The following is a 26,651-nucleotide window of genomic DNA, read 5'->3' on the forward strand; positions in this document are numbered from 1 at the left end:
AGGCATTTGCCTGGGTTCTTTGGAGAACGGCAATGACAACTGTAATGCAGAGCAAGAAAGCAATAGTATTTTTAATGACTGTTGTTACAACATGTCTGCATGCAGAGTGCTAAAAATATGCCACATTCATATGCTAATGCTAGTTGGAGATTTTGACAAAGCCTAATATGGACATGGCTTGATGTCAGTCAAAGACTTGGTGCTCTTGGTGCAAACTCCTTTGAAAGTGCCAACTGCTGCTTTGATATTTGCTTCACCAAGGGCAAATTGTGCTTAACAAACCTGATCGCCTGCTACAATTCCAGGTGTAGCCTGCTCAGTTAATGTGGGGCGAGTGGTAGATGTTGCCTGCCTGGATTTCTCAAAGGCTGTCAATACAATTCCACACAGCCTCCTCCTAGAGAAACTGATGTGTTAGGGTCTAGCCAAGTGGCGTGTGCGGTGGGTGGGAACTGGCTGACAGGCCCCACCCAGAGGGTGGTGATCAATCACTCCTTTGCAAACTGGCAACCTGTCACAAGTGGGGTCCCCCAGGGATCGATACTGGTCCCAGTGCTGTTTATTATCTTCATAAGTGATCTGGATGATGAGATCAAGTGCACCCTAATGAAGTTTGCTGATGACACCAAACTGAGTGGGGAAGCGGACACTTTGGAAGGGAGAGCAACGCTGCAGGAAGACCTGGATAGGCTGGAAGAGTGGGCTAACAAGAACCTTATGAAGTTCAACAAGGACAAGTGTGAGGTCTTGCACCTGAGCAAACAATTCAGGAGTGCAGCACAGGCTGGGATCTGCCTGGCTGGGGACCAGCTCTGCGGAAAGGGACCTGAGGGTTCTAGTGGACAACAAGCTCAATATGAATGAGCAGTGTGCAGCTGCAGCAAAGAAAGCCAGCAGGATGCAGGGTTGCATCAACAAGGGCATCACCAGCGGAGATACAGAAGTCATTATCCCACTCTACTCAGCACTTGTCAGGCCACACCTGGAATCCTGTGCTCAGTTTTGGTCCCTGCTATGCAAAAAAGATGTGTGGACAAGCTGGAGAGGGTCCACAGAAGGGCCAAAAAGATGATCAAAGGACTGGGAAGCCTGCCATATGGGGAAAGGCTGCGAGCATTGGCTTTGTTCAGTCTTGAGAAAAGAAGGCTTTTAGGGTAGACCCCATCACCAAGTTCCAGTATTTAAAGGGTGGCTACAAAGAAAATGGAGACTCATTTTTTACAAGGAGTCACATGGAAAAGATGGGGTAATGAGTTACTCCTGGGGAGATTCCAATTGGATGCAAAAGGAAAATTTTTCACAATGAGAACAATCAGCCATTGGAATAATCTTCCTAGGAAGTGGTGGGTTCCCCAACATTGGGCACTTTTAAGCTTCAGCTGGACAGGGTGCTGGGCCATCTTGCCTAGACTGTGCTTTTGCCAAGAAACATTGGAGCAGAGGATCCTTGAGGTCCCTTCCAATCTGGTATTCTATGATTCTGTGATTATGAAGAACTAAAGGCTTGTGTTTTGCTAACTCTTGCTTTTGCACTTTGTAGTTTTAAGCTTGGTAGAAATTGTCTCATTCATACAGACAGGTATCTTATTGTCAATTACTGAGTCTTGCAAATGAGGAAGGATGCACGTTTTGCACAATAATCTTTGTTCATCTGACAAGCGTAATTTAATTTTAATTGAATTCTGTATTACATTAGTAAAACTCTGTTTCTGCTGTTCTGTGGCATGTTTCTGAAAGTTCTATGCTTAATAATAGAAGACCTACAGAACCTGGCTATTAAATATTTTTCATGAATGAAGTAGGAAAAAGGTTTAATTCTGTCAGACTGAAGTATATCACTGGAAGCACAACAGTAGGGACTATTTAATTGCATTAAATCACTTCCTGACCTGTGTGCCATTAATATTAGACTTTTAAAGTAATGCTTTTAAAAATGTATCTTGGGATGTATTCATTTAAATAATCTGTACGGTTTTGTTTACTAGATTTGGGTGGCACAATCAATCATTCCTCAGACAGGTGTTCTATGACTAAAATAATCTTAATGGCAGAAAAGCTCCCTAAGGACAGTGATTTTTTTCCATTAAACATATTTCAAGATGTATGCAGAAAAACTCAGATGTTGCAATAATGCTAATGGCTATCTCATCTTTCAAAAGGAATTTATATAGTTATAGTTATATAGTTAACTTTTGCTTTAACAAAAATTAATTCAGAGTAAGGGCCTAAAATATGAACCTCTGAAACTTAGAAATCTTAAAAAAAAAAAAATAATCCTTTGCAAAGCGTCTTTGCTGAGTTCTGCATTTTGTTTTCTCAGAGTACTCTCTTCATCTGCCAGTAATTTCTTATTCCTCGTTTTCCTTGGAACTATGTGCAGTATTATTTACTTTTGTGTAAAGAACCTTTTTCCTCTGAGCACATGATGTTCTTCAGTTCCAGCAGAAAGCTCCTATACCACCCCACCGCCCTCCCCAAAAAAACCCCAACCCAACACCCACCTCAGCACAGCTGGAGATGCATCTTGAAAAGTGAGAATATGTCATACTGTTGGAGTTACTATGGTGAGGAATCAGTTGTGCTTCTGAGCTAACAGAATTATGAACTGCTAAATTAAATGAAAACCTGAATAGCTGCGTGTTTGTTTTCCTCAGCTTTTACACACTCTTAGTTTTCTTCTCCCAGTGTCTATCAGTGTACTGTGGTTTGTTTTGGATCTCGGTGTTTCATGGAAAATATTTTTTCCTTTGTTAAATAATGGTAAAAATCAACCCTTCAGTATGAAATTGCTAACTTAAGTCATCTATCTATCCTTTCAGTTTCCAGCAGCCTGGTTGACTATGTTTGATGCAGTGCTTATTCTGATCCTAATACCCTTAAAAGATAAATTGGTGGACCCCATTTTAAAGAGGAATGGCCTGCTCCCATCCTCACTGAAGAGAATTGCTGTTGGAATGTTCTTTGTAATGTGTTCTGCGTTTGCTGCAGGTAAGAAAAACAACTGTGTGATCTACTTACATAGCTATTTATTCAGCTACTGACAACAGCATTTTTAAAAAAAACCTTCATGAATCTTTAATTCAAGATTAATCAGAAGTGTTTTTCAAGGGCTAGTTAGAATGCAACTGCATGGATGCATTTCCCAGAATGAAAGAGATTTTATCCAAAACCTCACTTAACTGTTTTGAATGGTTGCAATAAAATTGGACCATTTTTCGTACCTGAAACAGACCTCAAGTATATCTTTTAAAACCAACTTCTTAGTTAAGGTTTTCACATACAATGTTACTCTCTAGTATGCTTGGTAGAGAACTATTTGGTTTCTGACCATATTTTCTCAACAAATGCCTTAACTTCATGGTCAGGGTTTGGATTGCCTGAACAAAGTGTCTAGTATTTGGATATAAGGTTGTTAGTCCTCCTAAAATAAACTGTATGGTATTGCGGAAGTCCATGTTGTCTGATTTATCAACCATTTGTCTGGGAAGTTGAAAATTTATTTATCTTGAAAAACATTAGTTCAGAAATAAGCATGTTCCTTCATATAGCCTGACTTCCAGGTATTAAAAAAGTGAATTTTTACCTAAAATCCTTTCCCTGGATCTGAAATAATAAAGTTAGGTTATGGCTGAACAAGAGTTTCCTCCCACTTTGGGTTTTTTCTCCCCTACCTTAATGTTCCCTAATGTTTGGGAATTACTGTAGTGTAAAATAGCTTAGCCATAGCATGAAAGGAAAAAGATGGCAACTCTGTTCAAACCATAAATCAGCTCCTTTTGAGATGATTTAAAGTTGTTAAGCACTGCTGATGTGGAACTGAAAAGCTCTGAGCAATGCTTCATAGAACCTATAGCCTTCACCTAGTATCATTGTAATGAACATATTGATAAAGCATTATAGCATTAAATAAATTAATTTCAGCACTTGTAATCTCCTATATTTTAGAGAAAGGGACACTTTATACGGCTATTAAGATTTCTCTCAGTGAGAGAGATAATTACCTTATTAGGCCAAGGTCACTTTGTATGTGGGCAAGTAAAGTTCTTAAAGCAAAGTCATTTAAACTTAAAATAGGAATGTTTCTCTTATTCCATGTTTCTTAGGACACTGCTACCAGCAAAAGATGATGATGTAAAACAGTTAAATGTCAGCTCTTTAAATAGAACCTGCTGGCTCACGTATAAGTGAATTCAAAATCAGCAATATCTGTCTTTATTAGTACTGAGGAAAAAAGGTATATCGAGCTATGATAGCTAGTTGGTGAATGGTTTCATGTAGCAGAATTCTTAAAAATTTCAAATGCCTTGTTTTCTATTGACCTACAAATTTAATGCATGATTTTTTTGGTTTGATCCTCCCCTAACTCTTCTACAGTAGAAATGAGAAGGTTAAGTCTTTGGGTGGTTACCTGCAATCTGGTTGGAAAGTTTAACCTTTTGGAGTAACTTAACATCCCTTTGTCATAACATGAATTCAGGAGCTTCAGTTGTGACAAATTTGGGGCATAGGAAACTCTGTTTATTTCTAGTGGGGGGAAAGCTTCTGTTGGTTTATATGTTTCATAAAATTTTTATTTTCTCATTAAATGATGTTTATAGAAGCCATATTTTAATATTCTTAAAATACAACATTACTTCCAACCATTTCTGCCTTAGAGAGAGATACTGATTAAAATCTTAGATGTATGAAGATGTTAATATCTTAACTTGCAATCTTAGAAGTTTCTTAATGATTTGGTTTTGCCATATGTCCATTTTAACTTATTTATCTAACTGGCATTAGTTCTGGACACTACTTAGGCTGCCTATTGGATTGTTTAGATTATTTTAAATATCTAATAAACTGTGTGAGAATACAACTGATTAGATTTAATGAACATCTGCTGTGCTTCATGCATTTTATTGTAAGTTCTGAGCAGCGGTAAGGTTGTTCAACTGGAAAATCTACTTCATTTATAGAGTTTAAACAATTATAGCAGTAACTTAAGATTCTTTTAACTACTAAAACTGTAAGATTAAACTTGAAGTTTGTCTGTCAAAGCCTAAGAAAGAATCAATAGATTCTGGATTCTGAAGTACTCAGCTTTGAAGATAAAATTATGGGAAAGTTTGGTATATGATAGTTATGCTCCTGTGTGACTAAGTGCCTCCTACATGTGCTTATGTTGGGAAGAGTATCAAACACATTAAGGATCACTACGTTTTGAGGTGCAATAAGTTTGTGTTGAATGTATATGAATGAAGTTATGTCTGAGTTCTTAGCTGACTGTACTGATATGTTTACATTTTAATTAAGTTCCACTCTAAAATGTTTGTCAGCTGTATTAAAACCAAAACATCAAGAAATCTAGCTTATTTTAATAACATCAGTTCTTCATAGTTCAAAGGGCACTGAGGTGGTTGAAGAGCTAAAGAAAGATACTTAAAAATAAGATGGGTGAGTGGTCACCTAAAAGTACTGAGGGTGGTAGAGAAAATGTGGTGGCCTGGAACTAAGAGGTACCAAGTTCAGAACAGTCTTTACTTCAAAAACAGATGTTATTAAGGAAAACACTTTTTAAGAAACATTTTGGGGCCTCAGGGTATCATTTAAGCAAACTTCTAAACTGTTTTCCCTCTGCAACTCTTGTGTCTCAGAAGATTAGACCGTAGAGTTGTTGCGAGATTTTGTACTTGACTAGATTCCAAACTGCTATGAATGAATAGACGTAGGTTATGCAAATACAGCTTTCCATCCTTTTCACTTTACTTTGTAAGTCACTTGTTAACGTGCACTCCCTCAGTCTGGTTTTCAGAGCCCTGGCTCTGAAAGTAAATACAATGTTATTCTTAAGCATGTGATTTCTAGAACTTCTTGATTGGTTATGGCCTCAACTGCAGACTATATATAGGGACTACATGGATCTTTCCTCATGCTTTCTTCCCAGCTTGGGTCTCTTGCCATGACCAGGACTAATAAGAAACTCTGTGTTGCAGTATGAGGTGGTTTTGGCGAACATCATGCCTTTCCCTTGGAACACTGTCACTTAGCAGAGAGATGGTGATTTGGTTGGCCCCTCGAGGTTTGTACGTCACAGATTTGGGAAGAAACAGGAGAACAGATATTAAATTGTGCATTAGAAATTGCTTGTGCTTGTTTATATGAAAAGTGCTATCAATAACGTCAGTCAACATCATATTAAATGTTTGTGTCAGCCTCTAGGAAAGAAAAAGCTAGAAGTGAGGAAGCAGATGTAATCACTTGTACATGGTATGATATCCATGAAGCACTGTATCTAAGCCTTGTACAATTTTTTTTTTGCAACAGGAGTGATATTTTGTGCCCTAAGATTAGGTCAGATCTTGGCTCAATAAGTAGAAAGAGACTGAAACTGACAGGCAGTAAATGGGAGGCCACGTGCGTGTAACGTGTACTATAGGGAGTAGTGTCATTGACTCAGCCTTGCTGCTCTGAACTGGTGATGAATAAATCCACCTTATTTCCAAGGATATTGAGAGCTCTTCTGTAGAGGTCCTTTCTGGGTAAAGCAGAGAGTTTTATTAACTATGAGCTATTTTGTGCATTTTATGTAACAGTGAAGCAAATCCTTTAATCTGGGCAACTTCAACAAAAACCCAACAGCTTTATTTGATATTCACTTTCTACTCTAAACTGTTGTATTGAGCAAGCTACAAATGTTGTATTTTGCACTATCCTATCCGTTTTTCATTCTACATGAGGTGCTTTCTATGCAGTATACTGCTTGTAAATCAAGCTCTAATGAGCTTTTGGATCTCTTGGGATGATAAGTGTCATATAAATGCCATGATGACATTCATAGAGGGTTTTCATAGTTCTGCAGGAGTAGTGTAGCCATTTCAATAAGCAAAATGGTTTCTAATTTAGTAATGCTATAGTGGCAGGTGCAATGGATCAACACTGCAAAGTAGTAGTTTGTGAAAATGGGATTGTCTGTAAAAAACCAACAACATAGTTTGTATGAGAAAGCTCTCAGATAATCCATCTGGAAAAGGGTTAAATGTTTATAATTATTGCTACTGAATAGGAATATAATCACTAATTCTATGGCAGAAGAACTGTATGTCTTGAAATAACAATAGCAAAAGTAGTCTGAAATGCTTTATGTTAGGAAATAAGGAAATACATACTCCTATTTTATAATTTCTAATTGCAATGCAGGACTGAATCCTAATTTAGTTCTTGATATGAAGAAACAGTGTTTGCATCTTAGGTCAATCTTTTTTTCCCCTCCCTCCATATAGGAATTCTGGAAAGCAACAGACTGAAAATTGTAAAGGTTAAAACAATTAATCAGACAATTGGAAATGTTACATACCATGCTGCAGATTTGCCAATATGGTGGCAGATTCCTCAATATGTCCTGATTGGATTCAGTGAAATATTTGCAAGTATAGCAGGTAAGAGTCTTTGTGTGTTTTAAATCTGCTTTTGTATCTATCATAAATGATGGATTCTTAGAAAATAAATATTTACCTCTCAAATCGTCATAAATAAGCTCTAATGTTCCCAAATACAATATCATCTAATATAACTTAAGTGGCAAAGCACACAATTGTCTTTCACATTTGAAAATTGGCTATATAAGAATATGTTTTCAAGACTGAATTTCAAGCAGAGCAATATTTAAATATTTGTGTGTCATCCAGTTAGCACTGGATATTTGCAAGCCCTAATGGAAAACAATATACTCGTTCAATATTGTATTTTAAAGAATAGGTTTAATGCAGTATTGTTTCCTCTGAACCTTCCTCTGTGTTGCAAATAAGATTTGTAAATTTTTTGGCTTAAAAACTGAGCTGGCAGTTTAGAAAGTCAATTAGTAAGTGGGAACACTTTTCTGAGGGGAAAAAGGAAGAAATAAGCCATCTTTAGAAAGATTTATCACCGGTTTAAATTCATGTAACTCGAGTTTTTACATCTCTGAAATAAGTTACGTGACACTCAGTCTAAGCTAGGTTTTTGTGAATGTTAATAATGAAGTAGCTATTTTTTCTACAGTTTTATCTGCTTTGTTTATAGATCAGTTTTTCTATAGTTTTTGTACTTCAATGTGATACTAGGCAAACTGAAACACTGTTCAAATCTTGCCTTCCTTGAACAAATGCAAGAGATCTTAGATTTCTTAATACTGTTCCGTGTGATGCAGTGGACAGCTGTATGATCATATTGATTTTTAAGCTGAAAGTGAAGTGGGAGGAGAGGGTGAGTAGGACTATAAAATCTTATTTTCTGGTCTGTTTCGTATACATGCAGGGCTCATTAGCAGGAAGAAAGCACAGGCAATTTATCTGTTGTCACTGTGGTACGCCTAACACTGGTTTGCTATGATTAAACAAGTGAAATGCTATTGTGAATCTCTTAGCACAGTGTTTACATATCTAGTGCTTGGTAGCAATGCTTGGTTACCAGTAACAGAAACCTTTCACCATCATAGAAGTAGCTATTTTGAAACTACTTAAATAGAATTGCAGAGCTGCCTGATGTAATATATTGGAACTCCTCCAGTGACCTGATTTAAAAATAATTTAGTATTTGCTTAACTATAGTAACTTATTAATGTGTTGAAATACTGTTTCAGAGTATTGAACTTTGAAGATCATCCATTTATACTGGCATTGCATATAGCTCTTTTTCTTCGATTCCTTATGACAAAATTTCCTGCTTTCATTTCCCCTGTAGGAGGTTACTTTCATTCCTCACGCTGGGCGAGCACAGTGGGTTAAAATGAGATTCTCTGATTCTGTAAGATCTTGCTGGCGGTAGCCCCAGCTGTCACATGGCCCATTTGTTCCCCTCTTAGTGGAACAGAGAGCTTCTACTCCATCAGGTTTCTGGTTACATGTGTTCTACTTTCATCACAGTTAGGAAATAAAACAAGGTGGTTGGATTGCTTGGCAGGTAGAACAAAATGTTGGTTTGAGTGGGTTTTCTTTGTTTTTGTTTTTTTCTCCTATCTGCTCATTTCCTCTAAGCTTTTCTTCCAGCTGTCTGGCCTGGGATTTCATGTGACTGGAAGAATTAGACATATCCATCACGTATTAAACTCTACCTCAGTTATTTAGTATGTTGGAGAAATTCTTTTTAGATATGGCTTTGTCTTGTGTGTATTTGTAGTTTTGCGGTATGCATTCAAATGCACCACCAGTGTACTATTTCCTTCCTGGTGGACGGTAGGCTGATGTCTCACACCAGGTTGTTGTTGGGAGTTTTCCGTCTGCAGTGTGAATGCAGGGTCCTCCAACAAACAGTTAGCCCTATGTGTGCACATGGCGTGTACCTGGAAACCAGCACCTAGCACTAACTCTTGTGACAGTAAGCACATAAGGTCCTGCTGGATTGCACGAGCTGAAATCCTAGTTCTTCACTTTTTGTACTGCAGAAGTCAGTATTGTGGAGGAACCTGTAAGCGTCGTATGGCTGAAGGTTTGAGGCTATTGTCTGATGCCTGATAAGGGTCCCATGCCTGGTTCACCTTGTGGTTTCCGCACCCCCCACCCCCAGTGATGTATAGGCAAGTCCTTGAATTAATTTGCTTCAGTAACAACTAGTAAGTTCATTATCTTTAAAGATCACTAAGACCCAAGATACTAAACACTTAAGATTCTAAAATGGAAAGCATGCCTTAGCAGTGCAGTCAATATGTATCCTTTGCTAGAGGACGCATTTGCATAGTCATTGCTGTCCTATATTACAGTACATTTCATTATGTGTGAACAGTACCCGTCACAAATCCTAACACATCAAAATCTGAAGATGGAAGTCTTCCCTAATTGAGTTATTTATTAAAACTAAGGCTGTTTTTAGCATTTTTATCAATAGAGCAGAATGAGTTTCTTACCCTTAGTTACAGTTTTAGTGATAACTTATGAGAAATGCAAGTGTTCATGCAAAAATAAAGACATTTTTTCCCTCTTACACATTCTTGTTTCTCTGTCAGGCACTGTTACTAGTTTGTAGGTGTTCGCAAGGAAAAAATAACAAACCTGTCTGCAGCTTGTGGAAAGGTCAAGGACTTGATGCGTTCTCTGTTTGTTGAACTCCAGTCTGAGGGTTCTTTTTTTCAACTGCTTAATGGACTTGAGAAATAAAGTCTTATGTGAATATGCTGCTGTTCTGCACTCACTGGGTCTGTACCAACAGCTTTATAACTTCCAAAACTGTTGGTCAATGTTAGGAAAAATGCAAAGGTTTCTCTTTCTTTGAACCAGAAATTCTATGCATATCTCAATTGCTTTGTGTATTACACTTTAATTTCATTTGTTTTACAAAGCATTTTTCCCTGCCTCTGATTTGTTATCTCAACTGAATTCTTAGTATCTTTAAGAAGGCCTCTCAAGCCGTTATAGAGTATACTTTACCAATTTGATATTAAAAGTTGATAAAGGCATCTATTGTGCTATGAAATTCAGCTTTAAAATAAGCAAAGTGTTAATGGTTACAAAACTATAGTGATTTGGAAATGTTTATTGTGAACAAAAAGGGACTAAATATAAGAGCAGAAACATACATTTGGTTTTTTGTTTACTGTAAAACCAAGCATATTCTTATTAAGCCACATTAGTTACACCTGAGGTACCTTTAAAAAGATGACACACATTGCATTTATCTTTTGTGTTATTCTGTCAATCCTCTTAAATCACCCTTATTTAACTCAGAATCATAATCTCACATGACAACACCAACTAGAGGGTTTAATTTCAAAACTGCTTGTAGGAGGTAGCATGAAATTGTTATCAATGGCTGCCAGGAGGCAAAACTATCTCTGAAGGCAAAGAAGAGATTTTATGTTCTCTACGGCAGTTTAAATATTAGGGTTGCTGGAAACATTATTCAGGTTTAGAAACGTGCTTTAATTTGTTGCAAAAAGTGCATAGTGTTACACACATTTTGGGTTTTGTTTTGAGTCTTAAGATCTTTTTCCAGCAGTAATACTCGCATCCAGTATATCTGTAAAATGAACAAGAGAAGAAATGGGCCAGATCCTTTCATGTCATGAGCTTAACTTGTACAGAATGTACAAAAGCCTGGAGACCAAAATGTGACTGATACTCTGCAGACTTGTGGTAGCTATGATAATTTCATAAGAGGTTAAAAAACAAGCTACTGTATCCTGAGAGTAGTCTATTCTTCTTTTTTTTTTTTTTTCTTTAAGTGAGCTTGGCCAGGTAAATAGTCCTTGAAAAATCTGAATTGTTATATTAGGGGCAAAGCCTAGGAGAAAAATTTGGTTTTAATTCTCAAAATAAATATAATTCCCCCCCACCTCTCGTTTGCAGATGTCTCTCCATCTCTGTAGATGTTGTCTTGTTACAGTTTGAATTTACAGGAACCCACACAGCTGAGTTGCACGAAGAATGTTTCAGTTCCCTTCTGGAATCACAGACAGGTTGCTGTTGGTCCATTCTAATGTGCTTTGCAGAGCAAAAGAGAAGCAGTGTGTTGGTTATCAGAGATTTCTCAGGTGGCAGTGCAGAATGCTGTTAGTCAGAACATATAGTTCTGTTTCTTTTACAAGAATAAAGTTCATCCCTCACAACAGGCAAATTGACCTATCTGGCTTGAAGTGTTAAGCCTTTTCTTGAAAAGAAATGCCAGAGTATTTCTATTAAACTCTGTCTAGAGTAGCAAAAGTCAAGTACCAGTAATGGTGAAAATAAAGCATACCTTTATTATGCAAGACATAAGATTTGTGCCATTTCCAGGTCTATAATGCTCTCTTTGCCAAGAAAAACGTTAGGTGAAGTCGTATCAATTTTCAGTATGAAGCAGACTGTTTTGAAACAAGCATTTCACCTGTCAGAGAAAAGCTCTGTAAAGAATGTATTTGACTGTCTCTGGTGATTAATCCCATTTGATTTTTGACAGGAGTATTATTCTAAAAAGGAGAGTTAATCATGGGCATTAGTCTCTGCAAGGCAGAGCCTAACCCAGTGCATTCTGTGGCAGTAGCACAGATTTTTCAAATTGATGTCACTTGTATGTTTTTCTTGGTTTTATTGGTTGAAATTTGAGTGAGGATAGTTTAAAGTTGCAGTTCTACAAGGCTTAAAAAGAATAGGCCAGCAAGCAATGGGCTCAGAGAATTCTAGATCAAAATTAAATTAAAACTAATTACTGCCTTTCCAGCTACAATTAATTTCTCTGTCTGCACATTCACAGATACTGACACTGAGTCTGTACAAAGTAAATGTTCATGGTCAATGCAAGAGTGACCTTCAGTTCTTGAGTACTTAGTTCTCAGCAGGGAATGCCATGTGCTTTGTAAATACTGCACAACAGATAGGCAATATAGAAACCAGTAAAATGGGGAACATGGAACTTGCCAGGTTGATTTAATAAATTTCTTTGAGGATAATTTTAGACAGAAAAATGAATATGCTGCCTCAGAAGATTTCTTGATTTTACACATGTAATATTAATAAGATCAAAGTGCATGTCTCAAATGTTGTCCATTTAATGGGTTGATATATTGATGACCTTTAACAGAGTTCATAAAGCAATTAGAGGGAACTGGGAACTGATAGGGATCGACTACCTCAATTCCATGTCTTCTGAAATCCAAGGCTAGTTTTAGGGCTTTAACATACCAGAAGTAGTAAACTCCTGTAACTTCTCTAACCCTGAACTAGGATGAACTACTGTTTCTTAGATCTTCCAATAGCACTTTTTTTTAATCTTTTAATACAGGTCTAGAATTTGCATATTCAGCTGCTCCCAAATCTATGCAGAGTGCTATCATGGGGCTGTTTTTTTTCTTTTCGGGGATTGGATCATTTGTTGGCTCTGGATTGTTGGCACTGGTGTCTATTAAAGAAATTGGCTGGATGAGTAATCACACAGATTTTGGTAAGTTATTTTCAGAGAATTCATAGTCTATAAAGGAGAAGGCTTCCTTCAGAAGCAGTTAAATATCAACCATGTGGAACTGTTGAATCTTAGCAAGGTTATTATTTTAAAAATATAATTTGTCTACTGTTTTGTTAAAGATAAAGTTTCATCTTGCATGTAAGTATGAAGTAATGTGACTATTCAAAATGATACATGGTCCTCATGAAAGCCTGGCAAAAGTGCATGTAGTGTTTTGCCTCTGCAGGGCCTGTCAATTACCTGCCAAGCCCTTACTCCATTTCATCATCAGAAATTACTTATACATTTTCATATTTTAGTAAAAAGTATTTGAATTATGTGTGGAAGGATATATTTGGTGTAAAGTATTGAAATTACTTTCTGTGTTCATGGGGAGTAAAATGTACCCATCTCTCAGTGATTATTCAGCTTCCTAGTTTCAGGAGACTTCATGGAAATTACCATGAGTTCATTTTGCATTTCTGTCTGCTAGCTATTTATACTCTTCAAGGCTAATGTATCGTCTACTTTGTCTTGCCAGTTGAAGTTAAAAATAATTATTGGCACCAGTAGGTGGCACCTTGGGAATTTCAGGAAATCATACCATCATCAATGGGCTAATTAGTTCCAACAGAAGGAGTGTGAAAAGTTCTTAAAATGTATGCTAGACCTACTGTGTATGCATGGCTTAAATGTGCAGTCTGAACTTACTTTAAATTTGGTATGAGATAATTTGCCATTTAAGTTTGATTTGCATGCTACCAAAAGGTAATGTTGTTTGGAACAGTACATGTACCACAAGTTGTCATCTTTGGTTTAAAAGTTGTTCTTTAAAAAACTGCAAGAGATGACAAGTAGCCTTAACTTAATGGAAGTGTTCTCACCAAATGAAAATTTAATCAAATAGAGACTTTTTTCCCCAGTCAATTTCAAAATTAGAACAGCATCTTTTTCTGCAATTCTATGTAGAGATAATTCAGTTGATAAGTGCTCAATAGGAGGATAATAATTTCACACAAATATGTGCTATTTGATGGTGGGTTTTTAGCCTCTTGCCTTTGTTTTCTGAAGCAGCCTAAGAGAAGACAGTGCCTAATATTGTCTCTGTAAAATATTTAGGTTGTGCTAAATATATCCAGAGTCAGCTAGAACTGGAAGATGTTACCTTTCATGAGTCATTGGTCATCTCTTTTGAATAGGGTACTCAGCTCAGTGGATTGTCCTTTGGACAGCTGTCAGAACTGGGTATTTCTACCTTTCTTAATCCAAAGACTGGATACACAATTGAGCCTTCTCAGCAGCTATGCATCTGGCTCAAGGTTGAAGCGCTCAGTGGGTGATTTTGATTTGTAGCATCCACAGTAGCTGCTGTTTTAACTGTTTATATGAGTAACTGCTTACAACTCAATTTTCATTTGGTATAACATTATTGAAAGTTAACAAACTCATATGTAAAATTTACTTAGGTCTTCCAGGGTAGGAATTGTAAGGAGGAGTGTGTATGAATGAATGACTTCTGAATTTTTCATTAGATGCTGTATAATAACTATAAGCACATGCATGCACTAAGTTTCTTCTGCTTATGCTAACTCATGGTATCATTTGAGGTAACTGTCTGCCTCCAAGGTCTACTGAGAAAATTCTGCTGGCACTTCAGTGTTGATTGCTGCCATTGAAATGACTATTATTTGTCTGACAAAAACTGAGATTTCATGGGTTTAATATCCCATCTCGTAAAGGATAATTACTACTCTTTAAACACGTCTGCTCTTGAAATGGAGATTCACATGTATATTGTATTTTAAATGTCAAAGAAAGACTCTGTTTAATTTTACTGCATTTTATTATAAGTTCATTTAATTGAATCTTAAGTTTCAGTAATTAAAGTAATTTAATCTGAACATTTATAGGCATGCTGCATGAACAGCTTGGTAGGGTCGATGTATACTTGACTATTTTTACTCTCTAACCTTTTTGATAATCATAATGGTCCAGTTGGCTGTGGCTCATGTGGCATGTTGGAAATGAGCCACAATGTATTGTTCTTGGAAGTACAGCAATAGTTAGTGCACATTTCTTAATATTAATAGAGGAATAATGTTTTAGCAATGAGCTTTCTTAATTTAACATTATTTAATGTGGTACAAATCACTAATTTGTAACAACTTTCAAGGAGTGTCGAAGGTGAATTGAACCAAAAAGAAACCACGTATGGTTTCATGAATTCTAAGCTTTGTTCCAAAAGAAGGCTGAGAGAAAATTTCAGTAGTTGCTTGCTTTCTATCTACAGAGGTGCCAAAGTTTTTCCTTAATAGCATTCATTTTTTGATTCTTTTTATTTTATCTTTGACTTAGCAGAGAAGGGAGGTACAGGCCTCCAGATGCAGAGAGACCATATAGCATTAAGCAGGGATGAAAAGGCCACTGGAGAAGGCTCTCTAATAAATATAGTACAAAAAAAATCATACTTTTACCTGTTTCAATTAAGCTGTAAAACATAAGAGACTTTCTTTTTTTTTTTCTGTGACCAAAGCCTTATCACTTCACTGTATTCTCCAAGCCCCTTAAAAGCATATCTGGGGAAGCTGGTAAAGGCTTTAAGTTACCAGCTTGTATGAGCATAGCTTTGCTTCGATCTTGAGTGCTGCATTTCACTGGGAGCTGTCTCTGAACAGTTTACAGTCCAGGGCTTTATTTGCAAAAATTTCTTTTTCAAGTCCACTTACTGGCCACAGCACAGGGATGTTTTCTTTTTTTGCTTTTGAAATGAGCTGTCTCCTCAAAAATTGATAAGTGATCTCTATTACTGACATTACAAAGAGAGTAAATCATACATGAAATATATACACATTGAGGTTTTTGCCTGTCTGAAGTAAGCAAAGCGTTGCAATTTTGCAATATAAGAAACCAGACTTTAAAAAACAAATAAAAAGGGCGGGGTGAGGGGGCAAGGAGGAAGAAAGGAAGATTATTAGCCTTTTAAAATTGTTTTGACCCTCATGAAGTATGCTGACTGCTGTATGTGGGTAGTCTTTGCTTGCACAAAATTCTTACAGTGGTAAGAGGAGCTTCCAGCAATTTTTTGTAAGTAAGAAACCATGCAGTAACAGCGTATGTCCCTTCTTCAGGGACATTACTTGGTTTAAGGCACTGAAGCACAAAAGAAAGCAATCCTTGTACTGTGTGCATCTTCCTCAGAAGTTCTATCTTTTTCTCTGGATAATTAAAAATTTTGCAATTATGCTGTTGGATGGAAATGTGATTCGGTTTGGTTTTGCCCATGTTTTCCAGAAAAGTTGTCACTACTTAAGCTTGAAGGGATCGACCTTTTTATTTGTGTAATCTTTATTAATGTTTATTTTTTTCTCCCCGATTCTTTCTAGGTAATATTAATGGCTGCCAATTAAACTATTATTTTTTTTTGCTGGCTGCTATCCAAGGAGCAACCCTCTTGCTTTTCCTTATTGTTTCTGTGAAATATGATCATCAAAAATCGAAGATTAATGAAGTGGCTGCCAATGGGAGGATCTGATATCTGTTACAGGGCAGACTTTATTACAGCAGTACGCAATGAAGTGGCAGTGCACCCTGAGCCTGCGAGATCTTATGTTTTCTCCAGTGAGACTCTTACTAGACTTGCATGTTACAGGAGTTCTCGCCCCTGCCCCCTCTCGTGTAACGCAGGTAAGTGCCTTATGTTGGCGGGGCTCATTTCTTGCACTACGTCGTGGCGGAGGATAAACACAAATCTTGGAGATGTATTAACTCTAGGCATTCGAGTTGCTCTTTGTTAATTGTGAGAAGTTTACTTAACTCTTGAAAGTTGGGACACTTACACTTGGAAATTGAGTATAACAAGTCACATGTGACATGGATTATTCCTAAGTGAAAAACTCTGCTTAGTGAAGAACAGCAGATCAAGAGAAACACTCAACAGTCTCAAGCCTACATTGAGAACACAGGAAAGAAAATATTTTACAGAAACCTCAAGTAGTGGTTACAAGAATAAATTTTCAATCCTGAGAGTCATTTTTGGGGGGAGAAACAGGGACAAATTAAACTGCAGATTAGCTCAGATTAAAAAGAAATGTAGTTTTATAATTGACTTTTCACTGGCAGCATCTCAAGGATTTAAGTCCAGACTTGCAGCCAAGAGTATCCAGTACTGAAGACTGGATTATGTGTGACAGTAGCTTGTCATATAGCTGCTGCAACTTTTGGTGCACAGTGAACACTTGTTGGGACTGAAATGGTTTTACTTCAAAATGTTTTTATTTTTGAGTCCTCATTAGATCTATTAGGACAATATGGAAACATACATCTTTTGACAAAGGACTGTTCAGTTTAATGCTGTTACTTCCCTAAGGAATATTCTAAATATTTGCAGAAAACTGAGATTGAATTCTGAGAAGATGAATGCGCAATAACAATTTAGAAGCCTTTCAGCCAGTTCCTTCAGTCTTGTGTCTTACTTCTAGCTAACATGCTACAGGGTTTGTATCTTTCAGCAACACATTCCTATAGCAGAGCAAATGGTTTTGTGTTCAGCCTCTTGAATTTTAATGATTCTAACAATTGTACTTAAGATTGTGTGCAGGCTGGTATGGAAGATGCAAGGAATTATGCAGAAAGAAAATAAAAACTCAACTTTTTATTAATGTGTTGAATTTTTATAGTTTCCTTTGTCTGCATTTACATTGTTAAAATGTCCTTCTTTTGTACATGGACATCTTTTTAATGAGTTTACAAAATAAAATGAACTTCCATGCTGTGACTTTTGACCCTTTGTTTCTAGGTGAATAAAATGATACTACAAATATTTTGTCCTTTATTTCCTAAATATATAGTGGAATCCTATTAGATTTCTAAATGTACACTGGCATCCTATTAGTTTTGTCAGATAATATAGCAGTATGCAAGCTGGCCTGTCTTTGCCAAGATAAATCAGTGGAGATGCTTCAGCTATTGCATTACTTAGTATGATTTAAAATTGGAATAATCTCATATGAGGAAAACCTAGTTTCCTTTTCTAACTTTTTTTAAAAGCTCCATATGCTATGTTTCTGCAATATCCCATTTATAACCAGCTAAAAAAGCCTAATATTAAGATGGTATAAGCTGCATAAGGAACATACAGGGACCAAATAATTTTTCTTGAATGTATGCTGTTTCAGCCATGCACCGCTGATATGGGGATGAATCTGTAGCATTTCATGCTTATTTCATTAATTTCCAAAGTACATATAAACACAGGAGAGAGCTGGGTTGTGCCCGCTAGGTAGTATTCTAATAGATTTATGAAGATTTTGCTTTTAGAAGTTTTCCTTCTGAAGGACTAGTACTGTTCTCGGAACCCCCAAATGGAGTGTTACTTCTGGTGTTAGATGTTACCAGCTTCTGTGTCTCTGTGCTTATCCCTTTTCCAGTAAGTGAACTTAATTGATTTCATTTCCCCCCCCCAAGATCTAAAATTTTTCAACAGCATTCATAAATGTCCCATCTGATATTATCTGCTGATTATAGTGGAAACTGAGTTTAATGAAGAATGGACAGTAATCTGCAGATACCGAAGAATCTAGGTGTCTAACAGTAACTGTGACAGTCTGTGTAAGCAGGCTTTAGTGAAACTGTTATTTAAGGAAAAAGATAATCAATAAATACTAGGTTAGCATACTCAATATTTAGGCAAATGTCTTTTACCCCGTTAGAAGCATACAGTAAATGTCTACATGTTTCTGTAGGGCTGTGGTGGTTCTGACACTCTGGAGATGAGACTGAACATGCAATCACTTGCATAATTTAATTTTTATTTGGAATGACTTGGCTGAGCTCCAGGCACAAGTAATTATGACCATTTACGAAGATTAATCTGACACTTCTCATCAAAGGGATAAGGCCTTTTTGTGACTCAAAGGCTTAGCCGATTCTTCCTCCCAGTCTTATCTTTTAGTGTTTCCACTCCAGTCACAGGAATAAGACTAATCAATTAACTTTGTGACTGAGCACTGCACCTCATTAATGAAATACCTTGAAGTGTACAGTCTGAATTTAGTTACATTCACTTCTTAGATTGTTCCAGTGCAATAGAAGGATCTGACAGGAGTCACCTCGATGGATGTTTCTAAGCCTCTGACTTTCCAGGTGTCTTAAATTCAAAGCACAACATTGAAAAGTAAATACTTGTTCAACATGAGAGCAGGTATCTATCTGATTAAAGTTCAGTACTTTTACTCAAAGAATTATGAAAAGTATAAGTCTGTACCTTATAATGCCTGTGCAAGCTATAATCTAATCATGTATGAAGAATAGCTGCCTGGGACCTTGTGTTTCATTTGAGACTATTAAGGTGGATGCATTGCTCATATAACTGTGGATCTTTCAAGAGTACGGCAAGACCTGCTTTCTCGTGCCTCTGTGGCCACAGTCTATTCTGAATATCCCTCCTCAGAAAAGGGGAGTCTTTTTTTCATTTATTCTGCTTACGAAATTACAGTAGTTGAGGCATCCATCAGTATTTCCCTTAAAAGTCTGTGGTCAACTCTGTGAGTTTTTGCTTTGTTTGGGTGGTTTTGTTTTTTAACAAAAGTAGCTCAGGGCTGACACTTGTCAGACAAGGTTTCAGCTTAACAATAAACCTGTATTAAAAGATGCATGGAGTTCTTAACATTTTTTTGTGTTTGAAATTGCTTTTTGAAAAATGTTATCCTAGTGATTTTGTTTATATGCAGGGCAAGTTATGTTAGTGCAGACAAACCCTCTGGGGAAACAGATTGCAATGCTTTCCATCTGAACAGTCAATAGTTTGAGATGCAAATTCATTTGCGAGGAAGCAGAGAATTTGTAGACCAACACTCACCGGTGCTGATGGAATAATGCACATACCTGAGAGCATGGTAGCTGCTGGCCCCAGGGCAAGGATGTAACTGCAGTGAAAGCATAGAGAAAAGAATTAAGGTCAGAAGCTGTTAAATTATAAGTATGTAAATAGACACTTTGCTCGAGGTAGCACTAAGTTCAGAATAGCAACGAACAGTTCTTTCAGTCAAGATTGCCCACTGGCAGTTAATACAATGTGGCTGCTGGCTGTTTTTTCATGCCATGTACACAATCTGGTTTAATAGGCTGTCCCATCTCAGAATTAATTTTTCCATTACAGTATTCACAGCGTAGATGTGTAAGCCAGTGTAAAGAATAGTTATCAAAACCTAGTTACATAGTAATTGGATCCACTTACAGTGGTTTTCAAATGAGCCTTACTACATGACTAGTAATCTCTAACCTACAGTCTGTTGGATTTAGAAGATCATAAAGAAGGATGAAAAACATCACACTTTTACAAGCACAGAATTGGGAATTAATTACAATCCATCCCACTACCTTTATTCTGCCAGTGGCTGTAGTAATGCTTGAAAAAGGAGGTAAAATAACCTAGTCTGTTGAGGAATGATCAGAACAGAAAGAACGAGGAAGTTTAAGTGGCTACTTTATACCCTGAAGGATGAAAGCTTACTTTGCTTTCCATTCTTTGATTAAGGGGATGTACTCCCTTATATGTATTTTTATTCTCTTTTTTAAACATGCTTCCTTTATCAGGACATTCTCCCACAGTGAATAAATTCAAAAGGTGTATGTAACATTAATGGATGTCCTTTAGTGGAAGGAACATCTGTGCTCAGCTGAGTCGTGCCTGCAGTTTCTGTAGCCCGTCCTGAGCTGGCTAGATGCAGACTGGATGAACTACAGTGTAGGTTGGTATGGACGGTCCTTGGCTGGCTCTGCTGCTGCAGAGCAGGTGACAGGACATGTCATCATCAGCCAGCCAGCAGTCTTAGGTCTAGTCTACAGAATCTGCAGGTACACTGAGTCCACAGTGTAGACATACTCTTATACTGTATTCTTCCTTTAGTGCATAGCTACCGTACAGTGTTTTACTGATAAGACGTCTCATCCCCCTTACTAGGAAGTGTTAGTCAGTAATGAGATTTAGTGATACAACAGAGTCCATAAATCACTTTTGACAGGGAATAGAACACTTTAATGAGCAAGGGAAAACAAGGTAAATATTGCTCGGGCTTTTGAAGATGGAACTTCAAACAGATAACATGCTTTCTGAAAGCTGTGAAATACGCTTGACTGTCTCTGCACATCTAGTGCTGTACTTCACAATCTCTTCCTATCTATCCCATCGCCTTTTCAAGAGTAGGTTTCTCTTGGGGTTGAACTCTCAGGAGCCCCTAAGGTCTTGAATTGTTCTGCATGCTGTAGCTATGGAAACTGATTAATACTGTGTATCAACACAAAATGACTAGAGCATATTTAAGCAATAATAACTTTAAACTTGATCATAATGACAAATGGCTTTACTGTCAGGCAAGACGCTATAAACTACGAGCCTGCAAACTAAGCATCTATGAAGAGCAGTGTTCTGCTCAGAGTTAGGATGAAGGGGCTGGAGGGAGAAGATGCTACGGGCTAGTGTATAGCTCCGAGTTCTAGGCAGATTGCTATGCAGACGCTGTGATAATTAAAATGTGGGGAAGGGTTCCCGTTAATTAATTTCACATTTTAGAACTTTTTCAAAGCAATGTAGAGTTAAAGCACAACTTCCTAAAGTTGCCTGGCAAACTAATGTCCTGCACAGGAAAAATCTGGATTAAGTTCCCGGAGTGAAATAATGAAGACGACACATTGGGAAGGGAGTTTTCATCCTGCTTATAGCCAGGCAGAGGATAACGCAATTGCAGTAATTCTGGAGCCATAGAACATGAGTGAGATCCTAGTGATGCCTATGAAGTGCAACTTTACATTGAAATTCTTGTTCTTTCCTTTGAAAGATACCCCAAGCATTCGATAAGCTCTGTCCCCTCAATTCCTGACACACTGCAACCTCTGGGGAGAAGGGCAATTGTCAGAAAGTGGAAAGCAGTCGGTCAAAAGATGGCATAAAGCGGATGTACAGATGCACAACTTCACGTGATGTTATGACAGATATGATACTTCTTTTTCTAGCTTCGTCCATACATTTGGGGGAGCTGCTTCTTTTCTGTCACAGCAGAAAATTGTCTGAAGTTTAGGGATGACAGCAGAGCACTGGCTTGGCTATTGTATTTGGTGGTTTAAAAGGTAAAGCTATGCTAACAAAGCATTTCTAATAGTGAAGTTATCTATTTTATCTTTTTATTTATTTATTTATTCTAGTGTAACATATTGTCAGTTAAGTACACCTTAATAGCTTGATGATTTAGTATGATTTCACAATAACAATTATACTCCAACATCAAGCTCTTGGCTGCATAAACGTCAGTGCCCTCATTGACTTCAGCAAATTCCAGTATTGCTCATATGTTAAATCTCAGGAGTTTTTCTGCTTGTTTCTTAAGACTTTACTGATTGATAACCTCCATACCATCTAAATATCTGTCAGCTCATCTCAAATTAAAATAAATGGGTTTTTTGATAGTTGTCCCCAAATTTCCTAGGTTTTTAATGCAGAATTAATGCAGAATTAGATGTCACTAATGGAAAGAATTCAATTAACTGTTACTTTACAAAATCAGTGGTGGTGGTCATTTCTTCTTGTTTCTGCTCCCTCCATCCACCAGTTGGCACAGAAGACTATAGAGGCAGTGCACTGTTATAGCGGGCAGTTTATAACTAGAGGTGATAGTCTGGGTTTGAGACTAGAGTTCCTGGGATAAAAGGGGTAACATGACCTTCCCCTTCTCTTCCAAGTAATTAAAGAAATGGACAAGTGATCCTCTGTGGGGATTCTGTTTGTAGGTTTAGGTGGAACAAGACCTGAGGGATGCAACCACAACATTTAGGCTCAATGCAAACTCTCAACTTCTGTGGCATCTTGTGCAAATATGTCTTGAGATGTCTGTCTTGAGGCAAAAAAGCCTGAAGACATTTCAAAAGGTTGAATTTCTGAAGGTCTGGAACTCTGCAGACCAGCCTGGATGAAATAAGCTGGTTGCGTATTTCATCTGTTTGGCTGTAATCTGCAATTTGAGGTTGATAAATTTCATCTTGATTCTTCTACAAATGAATTCAAAACAACCCAAATGTTTCTACTTAAAAGCCTGAAGGACTAAAGGAAGGCAGATGATTACACTCAAACAGCAGTCATTTCACCTCAAAGGCATAACTCAGAAACATGAACCAGGTGTTCCTCTGCTTGTAAATACAGCACAAGCACTGCAAGAGGTAAATTACTTAAAATGGCAGAAAAAAAGTTGAATAAAATCAGCAGAAGTGATCTCTACTGTAACCCAAGCTTTTACAATATCATATAGAGTTATAAGGTGAGGAGCTTTAAAATTAATGAATTATTACTGCATCTTCTAAGTCCTTCACTGTTTGTTGCTACGTGAAACTCCTATGGAGATACTTCACAGGGCTGCACTGCAGAAGATGCACAAATCACTGGCCGTGCTTTGGTTTAATTTAACATCAGTGCTAACAGACAATACAGATAACCTTTGGGCTTCCCCCCCCCCCCCCCCCAACCAGTTACAATGAGGTCTAACCCTTTCGTGGTCATGTTGCATGGTTAGTTAGAACTGCCTTCTCTTACCCCTGTACATTACACAACCCCTTGTTATGGTAATCATTAGTGTACAGTCTGGACTACGCGGATTATAAAAATGACTTTTATTCAAACACAAACCCTTAGATTTGTAAGTTAAGTAGTGATGGGAATCGTGGGCCACTGGGCTACACCAGTCTCATCCTTCAAAGGTGAAGCTGAAAAAATTACATAGGTTGTTTGGATATGATGCAGAAGCTCTCTGTGATGATTTAGCAGTACATTTGAGCAGAGCGCTCAAATCTTAACATCAGTTCTTGAAGAATAACTCTAAACCAGACTAGAAGAAAGAGGTAGAGCAAGTAGTCATAAAGAACTAAATAGGAGCTTGTGTTGGGGATTGGCTGCGATAGCAGATACCTAGGAGCACATCTAGAAGCTTAGTCTGTCAGTAGCTGTTCTGCCTTAACTCCTCATATTGATACTTATTCTGGATGGACTACCAGTTTTAGCAGGTTTTATCTGGATTAATTTAAATGAGAACAGCATTCCTAGTACAAAGGAGAGCTTAGAGACATGTTTGAGTCACCTCTGACAACTCAGTGGTCACTGGCTGAGTCCCTGCTAATTGCACGTCATTTTAATCTCCCGGTTGTGAAGTAACATGACTGAACACAAACCCTTCCCTTGTAGCGCAAGTATTGTTTTTCCTTGTATCCCCTCGCGTGGTGGGCAGGCTGAAAGCCCTCCTGTAACTCCTGATGAGCTCAACAGATACATAATAAATTGTTTAAGTGCTGCAATTCAATCTTGTCTCTGAACCTAAAGGGTCAATATAGCAAGTCAGCATAGACAAGTGATTACACCAGAAAATAAGCAAAACTCTGAATTTTAAAGCATTTTTGCAGTGTAGAGAAGCCAAACAGATACTAAAAGTCTAGAGAAGCACCTAAGTAAGTCCCTTTTCAACAGACTTGAATCTTGGCAGTTTAACCTTTACAATTTTTCCCCTCTTTGCTGTCTTATGGTAGCCTATGCTTACGCTGTATAGCGGTCTAACATCACCTACAGCTACTAACTTAGCCCAGGAACAGAGGAGGATGGTGGGTAAAGCCCGTCAGTGATGCTTTTACAGGTTTTCAAAAGTTTAATAATTCCAAAAATTACACTGTGCGTGTCCACAAGCATCATTTCTAAATTCCAACTCATCAAATTTGATGATCTCTAATGTTATGAAATTGTTCTACATGATACAAAACTGTCCAAATTCAAGTACTTGTAAAAGCATGAAGCACTACAATAATTTAAAATAGCTGTGTGCTTTGCAAAGCACTCTCATGTTGCTGGAACACTTCAAATATTTTTATAAGGCTGTGAAACTGGAACGTGGTCAAACAGCCTTTTGAAGTAAAAGTGGAAGACATCAAAACACACTCCACAGAGTAAGAAAAGCACTTGGAGCATCCTGAAAAATAATAATTTCAGCTCATGTCCATCTTTCAGCTTTCTGCAGCAAAAGTCTGTATGTTGATGCAGTTAAAGCAATAGATCTGTACCTTACGGATGTGTTCCAAAGTTCAGGTCCTGCTCCTGCAAACAAGCGTTTGCTTCATGTTTTATGGTAGGAGTACTTGTCACCCCAAAGCCCATAATGTTTTGTGGCTTCCTAGAGGCTGCCATCCTAACCAGCTCTTTCAGCAAGCCATGGAAAGTTGATGTTAGCAGGAGTTCGTGCTCAGTCAGACCAACACAGTGAACCCTGGGAAGAAAAAGTGCTCTCAAGCACCAAACAATGCAGTCTCCTATCTCCTGCTGCTGTAGTGGAAAAACCGATGACGTAGTCTGCAGATTCTACGCTTTCTAATTCTTACAAGTTTCCATACCCAAGAGAGCAGCTGGCTATCAAGGGAAATCTGTCTACTCTTAGCTATCACCAAACTATGTGGCCTTACCTATGTATGTTCGCACATATAGTGCTGCTGCCTACGCATACACGAGAAAAGTCCACCAGGCCTGCTGGTAGCAGGCGGGAAAATCCTGTCTCACAGGGGGAGAGAGGTTGTAGGACTAGAGCTAGCAGGGCTCACTGAGAGAGCTTTAAACTCGACTGGAAGAGCTATGGGCATGTAACTGGGCTCGCTAAAGAGGCGCCCGGCCGTAGTAGCTCAGCACTTATGGGGCAGAGTGCTAGTGTTTTTGAGAATCGGAAGGCCCACCACCCCTCTAGGGCAAAAACCACACACTCAGTGGCCTCTCTGAAATGCCTATACACTAATGCACACAGCACAGGGAACAGACAAGAGGAGTTAGAGATCTGTGTGTGGTCACAGGGCCACCATCTCATTGCAATTACTGAGACATGGTGGGATTGGAGCATCTTTCTTATGAGGAAAGGCTGAGGGACTTGGGGCTTTTTAGTCTAGAGAAGAGAAGACTGAGGGAGGATCTTACCAACGCTTGTAAATCCTTAGAGGGTGCCAGGGGGATGGGACCAGTCTTTTTTCAGTGGTGCCCAGTGACAGGACAAGAGGTAACGGGCACAGACTTGAACATAGGAAGTTCCATCTAACCCTGAGGAGGGACTTCTTTGCTGTGAGGGTGGCAGAGCACTGGCACAGGCTGCCCAGAGGGGGGGGGGGGGGAGTCTCCCACTCTGGAGCCATTCCAAACCCGCCTGGACGTGTCCTGTGCCACTGCTGGAGGTGCCCCTGCTCTGGCGGGGGGTTGGACTGCATGATCTCCAGAGGTCCCTTCCAACCCTCACCAGTCTGGGATTTCTGAGCAGTTAATATACGCTGAATCCAGCAGCCTGATTTTCATGTTTTTTGGAAAAGATGGCTAATTTGGGGTTCAAATTAATTTTGTTTAGTTTTGCACAGATGAGCAAGCCTTGACAGGAGCTGCCTCTAATTAAAATTGTGCTATTGCATCACTCAGTCCTACAGACTATGAAGTGGGAAAATATGCCATGATAACATCCTCCTTCAATTTCCTCTTTAATTTTTGATACAATAGATGTATTTTCTTCTGCCTTCTGAAGAAGAGACTAATGCATCCTTGAAGTTAATAAAATGATATGGGGTCATTTTTATTGAAAGGTAGTTAAACATCTGCTGCGTCTATTGCAGTATATTAAACAATATTTTATTATTCTCACTTCTCTGACCTGATTCGAGTCCCTGGCAGGCAGAGAACCCTATTGTCTGCTTTTCATATACACGTAGCAACTTAAAATGTGCCTGTGAAAGAACACGTA

General features: G+C 38.0%; 1 protein-coding gene across 1 annotated transcript in view; it reads left to right on the forward strand.

Moving 5' to 3' along the window:
* The window catches only part of SLC15A4 (solute carrier family 15 member 4), a gene marked incomplete at its 5' end in the record, with an annotated part of 32,086 nt that extends 14,408 nt beyond the window's left edge, over positions 1-17,678 (forward strand). Inside the window, 4 exons of the mRNA XM_082491818.1 lie at positions 2,820-2,988; positions 7,263-7,418; positions 12,709-12,867; positions 16,251-17,678. Of these exons, the coding sequence (XP_082347944.1) occupies positions 2,820-2,988; positions 7,263-7,418; positions 12,709-12,867; positions 16,251-16,399 (633 nt within the window). The 3' untranslated portion in view covers positions 16,400-17,678. The remainder of the gene's footprint in view (positions 1-2,819; positions 2,989-7,262; positions 7,419-12,708; positions 12,868-16,250) is intronic.
* Positions 17,679-26,651: the final 8,973 nt, after the last annotated feature.

Source organism: Vanellus vanellus (genome assembly GCF_965231255.1).
Source record: "Vanellus vanellus genome assembly, chromosome: 16".
NCBI lineage: Eukaryota > Metazoa > Chordata > Aves > Charadriiformes > Charadriidae > Vanellus > Vanellus vanellus.